This window comes from Pantherophis guttatus, chromosome 1 (assembly GCF_059756535.1).
Source record: "Pantherophis guttatus breed Tessera chromosome 1, ASM5975653v1, whole genome shotgun sequence".
NCBI lineage: Eukaryota > Metazoa > Chordata > Lepidosauria > Squamata > Colubridae > Pantherophis > Pantherophis guttatus.
In genome coordinates this window covers 120322147-120337698 of record NC_142063.1, presented here as the reverse complement: position 1 = coordinate 120337698, position 15552 = coordinate 120322147, and the positions used below count along the sequence as shown (strand labels likewise).

The 15552-nt window shown below is 45.3% G+C and overlaps 1 protein-coding gene across 11 annotated transcripts in view; it reads right to left on the bottom strand.

Annotated features, from left to right (window-relative positions):
* Positions 1–15552, bottom strand: part of TNS1 (tensin 1) — a 398798-nt gene that overhangs the window by 343355 nt on the left and 39891 nt on the right. For 2 of the 11 annotated variants that reach the window (XM_087881675.1, XM_087881697.1), the window contains exon 1: positions 12207–12924. The exons of the other annotated variants lie outside the window; for them this stretch is intronic. In XM_087881675.1, coding sequence (XP_087737801.1) covers positions 12207–12302 — 96 coding nt within the window. In that variant the 5' untranslated portion in view covers positions 12303–12924. Of the gene's footprint in view, positions 1–12206; positions 12925–15552 lie in introns of those variants that run through there. 11 annotated transcript variants of the gene reach the window in all.

Here is a 15552-nt window from a genome sequence, read left to right as displayed (position 1 = left end):
GGTCTAGGACAGGGGTCTCCAACCTTGGTAACTTTAAGCCTGGCAGATTTCAACTCCCAGAATTCCTCAGCCAGCAAAGTTTTGCTGGCTGGGGAATTCTGGGAGTTGAAGTCCGTCAGGCTTAAAGTTACCAAGGTTGGAGACCCCCTGGTCTAGGACAATTCACCATGGCCAACTTGCCACAGAAAAAAAGTTGCACTAATATCTAAGAAATGGCGGGAGAGAATCATTTTTAAAAAAAGATGCCAAAGGAGAGACAAAATGAAATATGAAGGACAAACATTAAAATAAATTGTCCCGCAGTGAGTTCTCCTGCAGCAGGTTGGCCGTGGCGAGTTGTCCCACAATGAGTTGGCTGTCTTGAGCTTGCTGCGATGAGTCAGCCACGGCGAGTTGGCTGTGGCGACTTGTCTCATTCCGTTTCAGAGTTCTAGGGAGGGTCAAGTCTGAGATGCTTTCTCCACCCCCAGTCTTGCTTTGGACTCAGTCGTCTTGCCTAGGCTTCTTCCCATGTCTCAAGGTAATTCAGAATGAGAGGGCAGGAGTCTGAAAAGCTTGAATTGGTTCACTAAGGCATAAACCAGAAGCAACCGGTTTAGAGATATATAGAGATATATACAGGGATGGGCTTCAACATTTTTAGCAAGGGGTTCTCTGCCTGGTTGCTGGGTGGGCGTGGCCATAGTGGGCATGGCCTAGTCGGCCTCCTGCACAACAGGGATTGCCTGATCATCAGAGGCTTTTGTTTTCTTTTAAAAGCATTTTTTTTTTTTTGCTTTTAAAAGAAAAAAAAGCCTCTGACAATCAGGCAACTCAGCTGGGATCGTCAGAGCCTTTTAAAAGCATTTTTTTTATAAGCATTTTTTAAAAAATGCTTTTAAAAGGCTTTGACGATCCCAGCTGAGCCACACGATCATCAGAGGCTTTTTTTTTTTTACTTTTAAAAGCATTTTTCGGCTGAAGAAAAAATCTTTCTTTTATCTTTATCTTTTAATAGATTTGTATACCGCCCTTCTCCTTTCGGACTCACGGCAGTGAACAGCCAAAATAAAAACATTTGTACACAAAAGTTAAAATAATTTTAAAAATAATTAAATGAAATTTGGCCCATAATTTAAAACATTTCAATTAAAAATCAGTATCAAACTTTAAAACCAACATGGAATCAGGACAGCCCGGCTAACTGAAAAAAATAAGTTTTTAGGGCCCGACGAAAAGTCCGGAGGTCTGGAATCACTCGTATCTCTAGGGTAGATCGTTCCAGCGGGTAGGTGCCACCACAGAGAAGGCTCTCCCCCTGGGGGTCGCCAGCCAACATTGTCTGGCTGACGGCACCCTGAGGAGGCCCTCTCTGTGGGAGCGAACCAGCCGGTGGGAGGCAATTGGTAGCAGAAGGCAGTCCCGTAAGTACCCTGGCCCTAAGCTATGGAGTGCTTTAAAGGTGGTCACCAACACCTTGAAGTGCACCCAGAAGTCCACCGGAAGCCAATGCAGCTCACGCAGGAGAGGTGTCACATGGGAGCGCCTCGTCGCTCCCATAATCCCCCGCACGGCCGCATTTTGCACCAGTTGGAGCCTCCGGGTGCACCCCAAAGGGAGCCCCATGTAGAGAGCGTTAAAATAGTCCAGACGAGAAGTGACGAGTGCTTGAGTGACCGTGCGTAAGGAGTGCCGATCTAGAAAGGGGCGCAACTGGTGTATCTGGCGAACCTGATAGAAAGCCCCCCTGGCCACGGCCGTTGTATGCTCTTCTAAAGACAGCCGTGCATCCAGGAGGACGCCCAAGTTGCGGGGCCTTTCCATGGGGGCTGGTGATTCACTCCCAATAACCAGCGATGGCACCAGCTGGCTATACCGGGACGCCGGCAGCCACAGCCACTCGGTCTTGGAAGGGTTGAGTCGAAGCCTGTTTAAAAGCATTTAAAATGCTTTTAAAAGTTTAAAAAAAGAGGCTCTGATGATCGCATGGCTCAGCTGGGTGGGGGGGGACAGGGATTTTTGCTACCGGTTCTCCGAGCCACCCACCGCCATCGCTACCGGATTGGGTGATCCAATCCGAACTGGGAGCATTTCACCCCTGCCTTAAACCAGTGGTTCCCAACGTGGGGCCCATGCCCCACCAGGGGGCAATTTGATTTTTAATGGGGGCAAATGGAACCTTGTTTAAACCAAGTTAATGGCCTTTTAGGCTTCCTCCGCGCGAGTAGGAGTTCACTTTTTGAATAGTAATAATTATATGTCACGGGGGGTAGGATTTTAGAGATGCTTAGGTGGGGCATGGCCAAAAAAAGGTTGGGAACCACTGCCTTAAACCAAAAGCATCTTTTTTCTGGGCGAGTCCCCTGCATGATTTTGCCTTTGAATCCAACACTGCCCAGCTGAAGTATGCAGCAGAATTTAAGACTGAATTTACTGGTGGGAATTATTATAAGATATGCAAGCTCCTTTATAAGGAATCATCCTCAGCCTGGCTTTATTCATCCTGTGCCCTGATAAGAGCATTCAATACATGGGGTCATAGATATTTCATCAGCCTCTGTGTCCTAGCCAGCTTTTCAGCCTCCCTGGCTATTGAGGATGAAGAAGATATGTCAGCATCTTTCTATATCCACTTACTACTGTATATAAGTTCCTGTCCACATTCTTGCAAAGTAGACAACAGATTTCCTGTCCCCAAACTACTACATGTTCAGGGCATCTGGACCAGGATATCCATCTTATCTGGGTTTTGCTTTTATACACAGCTCTAGTCTTCCCAAGCTCCTTCATCCTTCTGATGTTTGTGGGCTTAAAAGACATAAAACAGTTATCTAATCCTATCCTTTTCACTAAAGAGGCTCATTCATGCTTTGATCTACTGCACACCCCTTAGCTGAGAGAATCTGGACCATAATTAAGACAGGTACACGTAAAAGCACCAGCCAAGCAAAGAGTTCCCAGGTAAGTCAAGCAAGCATGCCAAGCCACGTTCTACAAAAGAGGCAGAAGGAATCAAGATAATGGCAAGGTAAGCACCTTTTCCAAAACTGGATGTTCCTTGTTCAGAAAAAAAATGTTCTGTAATCTGCACAGAATGATTGTACAATACCTGCCCTCCTCTCCTGGTTGTGATATTCGTGTTTTTACCCCCTCCATGGCATGGCTTGGTAATCTTCACTTGATTACTTTGTCACCTAATGACAACCTTAGTCATTCCATACTAAGAATAGTTTCACTGCAAATTGCCTGAGTTCTAAGATGCCAGCAGATTGCAAGCAGGAGCTCCAAGAGATAATGTAGGGTCCCCTTGAAGAAGCACGGAAGTTGTGGTTGATAGTGACGGTGTTTTTAATTTCCTGCACAGAACATGACTTTGTGGGAGGGGAAATAAAAACACAGGAGAAAGTTGGGTTTACAGAAAGAAGTGGAATATGTCGGAGAATAAAGCAGAAGGAAGGAAAATGTCACCCCGGAGATGGCAATGCAGTTGGGAATCTGCGGTAGAGAAGCATTAACTAGCCCTAGGACCAGATGTGCCACAGGAGTACAAATCAACGATGTCATGTATGCAAATGCACTCTGCTGTGATTTTGAATTAAAAGCCAGTGACAGTAACAAGATAAACACTGGTCCTTTTCCCCACCACCTTCCCTTCAGGAGATCCCAGGCACATGGCCAAATAAGTGAGCAATTATCGACTGTCATCCATTCAGGGGAATCACGTAAGCAAAGATACCTGTTCCAAGCAAGGTGCTGAAGCCAAGTTCTGATGCTAATCCTGCTTGGCAGCGGATCCACAAAGGAGCACAAAGTAGATAATTAAAGGACAGGAAAGGCGGATAGCCAAAATCAAAGGGGCTGCACATAAGTCATTAAGCCACTAGAGTCCTTCCTATCATTTGAACTACAGGTATTCCTCCACTTATGGCAACAATTGGGACCAGTACTTCCAAAACTATATGAGATGGTCATTAAGTATATCACACATCCAATTTTATGATTTTTTTTTTGCCACAGTCATTAAGCAAATCACCAGGGTTGTTAAGTGAATCACCCCATCATTAAATGTCTCTGGAGATTCTCAGCCATCCAGGTCACGGTTGTCCCAAAGGTGCTTTTTTCAAGAGGCAACTGGATTTTCTAGTTAAGCACCTTTGGGACACCCAATCATTAAGCAAATCCGTCTTCTCCCATTGACTTTGCTTGTCAAAAGCCAGCCGGGAAAGTCACGAACGGTGATTATTGTGATGCTGGGAACTTGCAACCATCGTAAATATATGCCGGTTGCCAGGCACCCAAATTTTGATCATGTGACCAGGCAGATGCTGCAATGATTGTTAGTCACTTTTTGTCAGCATTGTCGGGGGCAACATGCTGACGCTCCAAACCGCTTAGAGAGTGCTGTAAAGCACTGTGAAGCGGTATAGAAGTCTAAGTGCTGTTGTTATTATCATAACAACTTTCAACAGTTGCTAAACAAATGGTGGTAAGTCGAGGACTAACTGTATAAGATCATTAATTCCATGAAGGATGGCCAGACCATGGATAGTTCTTCAATTCAGTCTCCAAATCAGGCTTGCAAAAAAAAAAAAAAAGCTTATTTTACTGGGTTTACCAAATTGGCCTATAATCCTCTCCTCGCTGGACTACAAAGATGCGCTGTGTTAATCATCTATAAACTCCATTATGCTCTGGGGCCCACCAGTTGTGACTAGGCATACAAAAGGTTGATTTGGACCACACTGAGCAATTAAAATAAAAATAGTTCAATTTCAATTTGATTCAAGCCTTCCCTGTTGACTTGAGTTCTGAATCTTGATTCAGAAATCTGCATCTTGTTATCTGCTATTAACTCTAACTAGAAATAAACAATACATTGACATCTTTCCCATCAAGCACTATAATTGGAGAATCCAGTAAAATCACTTGTTATGATTAGAAGCTAGAGCTGATAGCCACAAAACTCAGGGGTGAAATCCATCAGGTTCTGACAGGTTCTGGAGAACCGGTAGCGGAAATTTTGAGTAGTTCAGAGAACTGGCAAATACCACCTCTGGCTGGCTCCAGAGTGGGGTGGGAGTGGAGATTTTGTAATAACCTTCCCCCAGGAGTGGGGAGGGAATGGGGATTTTGCAGTATCCTTCCCTGGAGTGGGGTGGGAATGGAGATTTTGCAGTATCCTTCCCCTGCCACGCCCACCAAGCCACGCCCACAGAACCGATAAAGAAAAATTTTAGATTTCACCCGACAAAACTCCTCCTGTTTAACATTGCTTGGTCTCATTTCCCTTTCTAGAGTCTTTGTTCCTTGGAAATCCTGGGAAGAAAACAATCACTTTTTGCAGAAAACCCTGCCTGTATCTTTGTGCTCTACCAAATTATTGAAGTTCTATAATGGTTCAAATGAAACCTGATTTCAAAGGGGCAACACTTTGATTCAGATGATCCCTGGATTTTCCAAATCAGACCACTTTAATTCCAGATACCCCCAGTTCTGATGCCAACCTCTCCTTATAATTGTTCTTATAACTAGATGCTGGATATTGCTTACAATGAGTTTATATAAATCCTGTTCGCAAATCTAAATGCTTTCCGAGAAGCAAGTTAACACAACTTCTCAATCACCTGGAGTTACTTGTTTGAGATGGATGGCCATAGGAATAATTGATAAATAAATAACCCTTTGAGGGGATGTGCATGATCATGTACGATTTGAGAAGAAATAACAATCCATAAATGGGTTCACATGAACTGTCTCCTCTCTGAAAACAATCCAAGGGAAAAAACCCCTAATTTCTGGTTGTAGAAAAGGTTGCCTGTGATAGACATCCAAACTCCATCAGCCACTTAGCAGTTTATACATGCTCAGCCTCTGGAAAGGGTTTAATCTGAAAGGCACTGTATTTTCTAAGTATGTAATCTAATGAAAGCCATGAGAAACCTGTGGCATTCTGGATATTACCTAAACTATAATTTCAAACCTTTTGGCTGGAAAGGGCGGAAGTAGATGTCCAGTCAATGCTGGAAAATGACATTCCTTTAAAATAAATGGTGTTGGTTTTTTTTTAAGGAGATGATGAAAAAAAAAAAAAACCACAAATGCGTAATGGGTGGGACATTATAGGTAGGGAATCCAGACAGTCTCTGGATCTGAGAGGGCCTTCAATCTTTAATCCCTTCATCAGTGAGAGTGCTTTCGACCTTCAGCCACTTACATAAATGGGTCCTTAGCAGATCTAATTGGCAACAGCAACACTCGGAAGAGCACCGAAGAGAACATGGTCTGAGGAAACTGTCATTCTTACAAGTCACACTACTGTAGCTGCCATGATCAGCACTACACTGGAGTCATTGCAGCAAATTTACAGGGTAGCTATGTATATCCTGCAAGCCATTTCCTAGTTTTGCTGTAAAATAAATGTTGAGGTCTAATATCCTCTCCGAGGCCTCAGTGCAGCAAAGGGCCAGAGCTGATGTCTTTCCCTTCTCTACACAATTTGCAACTAAAACTTTGTGATTCTACAGTACGGTAATTGCAGAACTTGCTGTTAGCCATCACCTAACAAGACTCTGCACGGAGAAGTCCACAGCTCTCCCAAACTCTCTCGAAGATATCCCTTTCCAAAAGCTGGTGCTTACAATACAAACACTTCCTATACAAACACCCATTCTCCCCCAACCCTCTGGTCTTCTGGAATATCATTGGTGATGGAGAGCAGATGATCTATAGCAAAGATACAATACAGTCCCTGACTTGGATTCCATACAAGGCAAGCAGAGGAAAGAGCTAATCATCAGGATGAAAAGAGCCAATGCAGGGAAACTAGGATACAAAGTGACAGAGATGCAAAGCATCTCTTCTTTGTTCAGTTCAGTTCAGCTTCATTCAGTTGAAAGACAAACCATTGTATCATTAAAGGTTCCTGCAAGGGCAAAAAGAATGAGGGCAAAGCTGGTCCCTGGGTTGTGCCATAATGGTTTGTTCTGAACAATTCTTCCCTCTTTGTTTCCATCATGTTCCTCACTTTTAGCCCACTGCCTGAAAGCCAACCTACTTGGATCAGGCCAATAATCAACGCAGCCTCATATCTTGTCTCCCAAAATGGTCAGATAGGATGCTGCTATCGTTGCATGTTAGATTCTCAGTCCCCCATCCTAAGCCACCCTGGCTGTCCTTCACATGGATCCAAATGACTTCTGCCCAACCTTTTAGCATTTACAGATCCCTCTCAACCTCTACCGAGAAGGGTGCTACTAAATCAAATCTTCTGAAATGTTAATGGTTCAAAAACTGTAGAGCTCTCTGCTTTTTAAAGGATGCACCAAATTAGTTTTTGCACATGTTCATATGGACACACACACACCCCAAAAAATCCCCCAAATTTCTATTTTCCCAAGCCACTCCTAAGCATCTTTAGAGTGGTGCGGTGGCCTAGAGGTGGAGCTGTCGCCTCACAATCAGGAGGCTGTGAGTTCAATTCTAGGTAAAGGCAGATATTTCTCTCCTGGGCACAATGAGAATATATCTGCTGTGAATTCCGCATTAGCAACAGGAAGGGCATCTGGCCAGTAAACACTCAGCTCCATTCAGTTGCCCAGAGTCCACCCAGCAAGGGATTACGGGGTCATTAAAAGAAGATGATGATGATTCCTAAGCATTTTTACTTCAGAGTCTTCTGTTCTCAGCAGCTCTTACTTTCAAGAAAGTATGCAGAGAACTGCAGCTTTTCTCGTAGGCTAAGAACCAACGTTATGCTGCATTGGATGGAGGCTCATACCAGTTTCCAAATATCAGCTCAAGCTCACCACTTGCTGGTTGACCTTGGGGCAGTCATTCTCTCTTATCGTAACCTAACCTGCCTCTTGTCAGAATAAAAATGTTTCCTAACTCCATGAAATCCATGCCGCCATTCAGGGGTTTTCAAAAGAGGAGAAATAAAGCTATTCTTGATCTGATCAAACTCCTACGGATGCGTCGCCAAAACCAGAGGTATGGTTTGCAGAAAATAAGTTTAAGAAAAGTTGATATCAAATTCTATTCATGGGTAATGCTGCAGGGGAAGTAGCTTTTTACTGAGCTCTGGGACTTTTGTTCTTTAAAATGAAATATTTTTCTAAGGAATTTAATGTATTTGGGTTTCTGCATGTCTTAGGACCATAAAATGTGAGGAGGAAAATAGAGAAATGTATTTTACATCAGCAGTGATGTCACGGGCATTATCCAATAGTATTTGTGATGCTTAACCAATGACTTCCACAGGGCATTTACTAATGCAAAAGACATAGCCATTAGGAAAAGAAGGAAAATTGCATCTTAAGAACAACGTATTACATCCTGACTGCTGGAAACATATGTTTTCCCAATAACAGCTGTGCTAGCTGAGATTTTAATTCCCTAAACACAATAATAACAGCCTGTTTATTGCACAGCAAATGGCCTTTTGCAACCAGCATGATTTTATGTAATTTCACAACTGCAGTGCATTTTAAAGGCATAATTTGGAAACCCACACAAAATCTGATGTTTCAGAACTCATTGCTCATTGAGCAAATGAATAGACTGTTGTTAATGTTTCAAATTGAGTCTCAGATTTTATTCATGAGAATTTCTAGGGGTTAAGGGGTGGCATTAAGAATGGCCCCAAAATGCACTGGTGATTGGGAACATGAAGCCTGGGATAGATTTAAAATGATTCCCATATAACTGGTGAAATTATTAAGAACCAGCAGGTTTGCATGCCAACTCATGCCACAGAATCATATTTCAGTGTTGGTTACAGGTGTTAACCATTAATATGAGTGAGTTTCTCTACTTAGCTAGGACTGGAATCTATAGCCCAATTCGGCTATGGTTAACATGGCTGAGCACATTTTAGGTCTTCAGAGAGAAGACTGCTTGGAAAGGATGCAAGATACCAAAGTTAGCTTTTGCTCTCTTGACCATAGTACAGAAGCTGAATAGGGTTCAGATTGCTAAAAGGCAATTTAAATTGTTCCGCCTTCTTAGATGCAGAAATTATGCAAAACAAGAATTTGATTAATTTATTAATTTTATTCTGATCATAGGATTCAGAATTCCTGCTCCACTTTGACAGGACTCTGGTTTCTTTTACTGTACAGTTTACGGTCTTGCCGTAAATTTATGATGTAGTGGGTTTTACACCTACAACTTAGGTAATTTAATAAAATATAATGGTTCAGGTAATGCTCAACTTACCATCACGAGTGAGCCCAAAATTTCTGTTGCTAAGCAAGGCAAACAGAAGTGAGCGTGAGAAGTGTTAAGTCAGTTTTGCTCCATTTTATGCAAATGACCACAGTTGTTAAGTGAAACATGCAGTCATTAAGCAAATATGACTTCCTCCATTGACCTTGTTTGTTGGAAGCTGGTGATCACGTGGCAGTGGCTGTCTAGGACAGTGCAACTGTAATAAATACATGTTAGTTGCCAAGCACCCAAATTTTATCACATGACTATGGGAATGCTGCAATAGTCGTTAAGTATGAGAATCGGTTATAAGTCACTTTTTTCAGTCCCATTGTAGCTTCAAATGCCACTAACCGAATGGTTGTAAGTCAAGGACCATATTCCCCAGCAAGACTACAGCTCCTAAATCTCCTTGGTCTCTCATATTCAGGACTGATGGATCAACCATTGGGTTTCTCAGAGCCCCAACAAGTTGCATGACTTAAGCACTTCTAATGTGGGGGGGAAAAAACTTCTTTATCAGGGAATTCAGCCTTTAGGGGAGAGAGATTTTGGGTAGCTAACAAAGGCAAGCCAGATGAGTTCCAAAACCAAGATGTTTAGAAGAATGGAATGGAATGGAAATAGAATAGAATAGAATAGAATAGAATAGAATAGAATAGAATAGAATAGAATAGAATAGAGTAGAGTAGAGTAGAGTAGAGTAGAGTAGAGTAGAGTAGAGTAGAGTAGAGTAGAGTAGAGTAGAGTAGAGTAGAGTAGAGTAGAGTAGAGTAGAGTAGAGTAGAACAGAACAGAACAGAACAGAACAGAACAGAACAGAACAGAACAGAACAGAACAGAATAGAATAGAATAGAATAGAATAGAATAGAATAGAATAGAATAGAATATAGAAAATAAATAGAAAATAGAATGGAATGGAATGGGAATAGGAATGGGAATAGGAATAGGAATAGGAATAGGAATAGAAATAGGAATAGGAATAGGAATAGGAATAGGAATAGGAATAGGAATAGGAATAGGAATAGGAATAGAATAGAATAGAATAGAATAGAATAGAATAGAATAGAATAGAATAGAATAGAATAGAATAGAATAGAATAGAATAGAATAGAACAGGACCTTGGAGGCCTGCACCCTGCTAAAGCAGGAGATCCTATACCATTTCAGACAAGTGCTGTCCAGTCTCTTCTTAAAAACCTCCGGTGATGAGGCCCCCACAATTTTAAATATCCTTAAGATCCCTTCCAAAAGATGCCCTAAAAGGCATAAAGTTATGAATTCCAGAAGATGCCTTAAAAGTATAAAGAAAACAAGAAATACTTATTTTCTTTCCCCATTGATATAGGCTGCAGGATGAAGGATCTCAGTGGAACCATGGACAGGAGCATCTTAACTAACCATCCCATAGTCCAGATACGGATGTCAGTGAGAAAGTGGGAAATAAATTTCTCCCTCCTTCATGACAGGGTATCAGAGGAGGGCAAGTCAGGAAGACAGAGGAACACAAAGGAACACTGACATGATTTTGCTGACTGAGCTTCTTTTCTGCATTTTACCGAGCTTTGGGGAATCATTCCAAAGAAATTCTTTCCCCCCCCCCCATGCTTTCTCAGTATCGTTTCATGCCAAGAACCACATGAGCTTCTGAACCTGTTCAGATCTGTTCTTTCTCCAGATCAGGTATCTTGTAGGAAGCATGACCATTCCTCCCAAATGGCCCTAACTTTGGGACTACCAAATCCAGTTGTTCTCTTAAAATCTGAAACAATCAAAGGCTGATTTTTTAAAAGCAGATGCCAACTCTTACTCTGCCTCCAAAAGACTCTCGTAGCAGGTAAGGTGCAGTGGAGAGGGATATTCTCCAGTTGGCCCCGGATGGACAGAAGGCATTCATGAGAGCAGAAATGGCACGGATCAAGAGATCCAGGACTGCAATGTGTTTTAGAAGAGCTTCATATTCAGAAAAGCTACCCAGAGAGGGATAGAGCTACCTTTGCAAGATTTAACCATTTGCCTCTTGTACAGGGCCTGCCCCATAATGCAGCAGAAAAGTTCTTGCAGTCATTCTTACAGTAGCCTTATCCTTCTTCATCCCTTACTGATGACTTTCTAGAGAGGGAACCAAGGAAGGCCGAAAGTACCTGAGAACCAAGTAAGGTTGAACGAAACAGGCCCTTGGAGCAACCTTAGAGGCAGATAGGTAAGGAAACACACAATTCTCCTTAGTCCGGCTGTCGTACATACCACCCTTTTCCCAAAGGCCTCGTTTGTGCCTTCATCACCATTCCTTACAGCCCGGGGATGGGGAACTATAACCCACCACAGCTGGACAACTACACTTGGAGGAAGACTGTGAGACGCCAGGGACTCTTGTAGAAGTAGGGCAAGAGAGATGTCGATGTCTTGGGGACCTTTTCTTTCTTTCTCTCTTTTTCGTGAGGCGTGTAGACGGACCTGCGGCCGCTGGCGTCCGCGCTAGAAGCCGAAGAACATCGCATTTCTGAGTATGCGGAAGGAAGGAGGCAGCAGGAGCTTTCCCCCACCTCACCCCACCCCCACCCCTCCCCGCCCGGCGTGAATAAGAGAGGGACGCTGTGCGTGCCGCGCTTCTGTCCGCGGCTCAACGCGAGGCTTCTGCAGTCTGTGCGCCCGCCAGCAGGACAAGCGCGGGGCGCTTGTGCGTCCATGCGAGAGATTGGCGCCGCACGTGGGTCGTTAATTCGGGAGAAGGACAGTTTATGATCCATAAAGATGACCGGGCCGTGGGGAGGGGAGGGGGAGAGGGAGGGCTGAAAACTTGAGGGGGGAGGGGGGAGGGAGAGAAACAGGCGCAAATGAAGCCACAACCGGGCAAGAGGCGCGAGCCCAGGCTCAGCGGTGGGAGAAGCCGGAGCAATCCGAAAGGCGCACCGCTTTTGGCCGCTGTTTCCTCGCCGCTCTTTTTGAGGCCATCCCGCTTCCCATTCACACCCACACACACACACCCCGCGCTTTCCGGGCCCTGCTGCTCTCTTACCTCCCGGTGCAGGCAGAAACGCAGGGGCAGGAGGCAGGAGAAGAAGTATTTTCCCCAGCGGATCAGGGAAGCAAAACACCAGCTCAGGCGCGTCATCGTTGCAGCAGCAGCTGCTGGGCAGCTAGGATCCCGCTTCGCTCCTGAGTGGGAATCCCCTTTCGTTTTCCTGTCCCTTCAAGGGGTTTGTGCGTTTGTGTGTGTGTGTGTAGGGGGCGCACGGCTGCGTGACTTCTGCAAGGGGGTCTTTCCAGCCTGGGAGGTAGAGTGAGGTGGGGGTAGGAGAGAGAGACAAGAAAGAAGCTGGCGGGAAACCGCTGCTGGTCCCGTTGCTGCAGCAGCGCAGCGTTCCCGCTCGTTTTCTGGATCCCAAGCCTCTGCAGAGCGCTGCGCGCCGCGGTGCCAGAGGAAAAGACAGCGAGGGCTTCTGCGGATCCTTTGGGCGCAACGGCGGCGGCGGCGCTGGCCCGATGGATCCCCTCCGCAGCCTTGACACGCCGAGCGCGGCTTCCCGCCCTCCTGAGCGCTGTGCCGGAGCCGACGACACCGCCCCCTCCTTCTCTTTCCTTGCCGCCCTCCGCCGTCCGGCAGCGGCGACGGCAACCGATGGCGCGGCCACTTCAAGCCCCGCAGTGCGTGTGTGTGTGTGTGTGAGAGGGAGAGGAGGACGCCGGGCTGGATCAGCTCCTTTCAGCCAGCCGGGCTGCACTCCGGGCAGCGCAAGGTGGTGGGGGGAAGAGGAGGGCGGGAGGCGGAGAAGCACGTGCCGCAGCCGCGAACCTGGACCTGCCTTGACGCTCAACCGGACCGCGAAGGACAGTGGAGTCCAGCTGCGTTATCGGCCTCGGGCGGAGGAGAGCAGCATCTCTCCTCCGCCCCCATCTCGCGTTCATCCTAATAGATTCTGAGGCTTGGCTTAGCTTGGCTTGGCCGTCCCGCGGGGCTGAGCTAATCAATCATCCTCAGCCCCTTTCGGCTCCCTTTGCCCCTGGATTTCAATAACGCCACGCGCGGTCGCTCACACCCCTTTGCGCACCTTCCCTTCCCCCACCCCCGCCGTGCTCGGACGGACAGATAAAATCAAACCTACCCCCCACCCCGCGTTGCCTTCGATGGTCTCCCTCGAATCATCTCCCATCAATCGACCCATCAAAAAACTTTTCTTAAAGGGGCCCACTGGTCAAGGGGCGTGGGAAACTTTATGCCCAGTTCCTGTCACCTTTCTTTCTCTGTTGATCTGACTGCCACTCTTCACCAAGGGCTGGTGACCTGGCCAGGGAGATGCTTGTTCTATAAAAACAGCAGCCCTCGACCGGTTCTCTGCCCTAATGATGCCCACACGGTGGTCATGTGACCTTGTGGACATGGCCAACTCAATGTCACTCACTCAATGGGGGCTTCACCTTAACTGTTACAATGTAATAAGGGTTAACCAGAGAGGCAGTTTCTGTAAGCAGGGCAATAAAGATTAGACTAGAAACAACACCAGAATGTTTCCTTCTTGCCTTCCTTACAGGATTAGCCCTGTAAAGTGGAAAAAAACAAAATAAGATTTCTTCCAACAAACAGTTCTCCGAACTGCTTAGAAAGTTAACAACCAGTTCTCCCAAATAGGTGCGAACTGGCTGAATCCCACCACTGCCCTCAACCCTTGCGAGGGTACATCAGTGAGTGGATGAACAGGACCATCAGCCCCCTCCTGTACACAAATGCTTATGCTCAGTTTTGGCTTCTGAAGAAGGGCCTATATGGTCCAAGCAGGTGGAGCCTTCACTTTGGGAAAGAGATAAGTCTGGCAAATGTAACAGTAGGCAAGACCAAGAGGTAAGAGAAAGAGAACTTCCCCAGAAAACCCAGAAGGTTAAAACCTTTCTCCCTCTTGTTCTTGGAGAATGTGGGGTACCTAGTTTGAGGAACTGGGTTTCAGGCGGGTGGGAATGGAACCACATCCTGGTTGCTAGGAGAAATCCTGTTTCTGTAACGGGATTTCTACACAGTTACCTGAGACTCATACTAAATGCAGCAACATTCATCTCTCAGCCTGCATCAGTGCAAGCTTTTCTTTTCTTTTTTTAAACCTAGGGATTGCTGCTGCAGCAGCTAATATCCATACTAGAGAAGAATGTAACCAGACAAGTATGCAGGAGCCCTTGGTGAATGCTCTCTCCTTTCTGAAAACTCAAGGGGAGAAACTCCTTTGAGATTAGCAAGAAAGAGGCCATGAGTATCTAAAAAGAGGGACCTTGTTTGCTTAAAGTCGCCAGGTCCCAAACTACAGAATGCTGCAAATTATAGGGTCTTCATCTGTCAGGCACAAGTAACCAGGAAGAGGAGTTGAATTCAAAGCACTAAAAGTTTATTACATGCCTATGCAGAAGAATCTGATCTACTAACGGTCAAGCTAAATTGGCACTAAATAAGGGTCACTGGAATTCACCGGGTCTCATGGGAATGCAACCACTCCAAACTGATGACACATTTTACCCTGCCCTTGGGTTCAACCTGCTCATCTTCTCCATCACCCTGCAAAACTGCCCCAAACTGGTCATTAATATAGATTTCCACAGGAAGATGCAGCAGCTCCTTCCTGACCTCATCTCCCCTCCCAATTCTCCCAGAAGTAAAAATATATAGTTTTTCTTTGAAGATGTTTCGCTTTCATCCAAGAAGCTTCTTTGGCTCTGAAGAAGCTTGTAGGATGAGAAGCGAAACATCTTCAAAGAAAAACCAGAAAGTCCAGTTGCCTCTTGAAAAAGCACCTTTGGGACAACCATGACCTGGATGACTGAGAATCTCCATAGTGAAAATGTATAGGTAACTTCAATGTGTTGAAGGACTTGGGAGAAGCTGTCTAGGATGAGACGCACCAATCACTTTTTCAGATTATCTTTAAAACTAAATGGTTTTAAACTAGAGGCCTCTAGTTTGCTTTTGTTGTGCTTTTGTCCAGGAGCTAAAGCACCTGTTTCCTCCAGAATTATCTGCACAACAGATCTGAGGAGGTCTGAACTAAGACAGAGTGACTGGCTCGGTCATCCAGCAAAATTCCATGGTTGAGAGTAGATTTGAACTCAAGACTTCCTGTTCTTAGTGCAATCAGAAAAGGATGTAGATATATACCTAGGTTCATTCTCCATCACAAGGCCCATCACAAGGCCCTCACTTGACGTGACCTACACCTGACCCATCACAAAACCCATGAGCCACAGTGGCGCAGTGGTTAACGAATGCAGGACTGCTGACTGCTGGCTGCCTGTAATTTGGCAGTTCGAATCTCACCAGACTCAAGGTTCACTCAGCCTTCCATCCTTCCGAGGTGGGTAAAATGAGGACCTGGATTGCTGGGAGC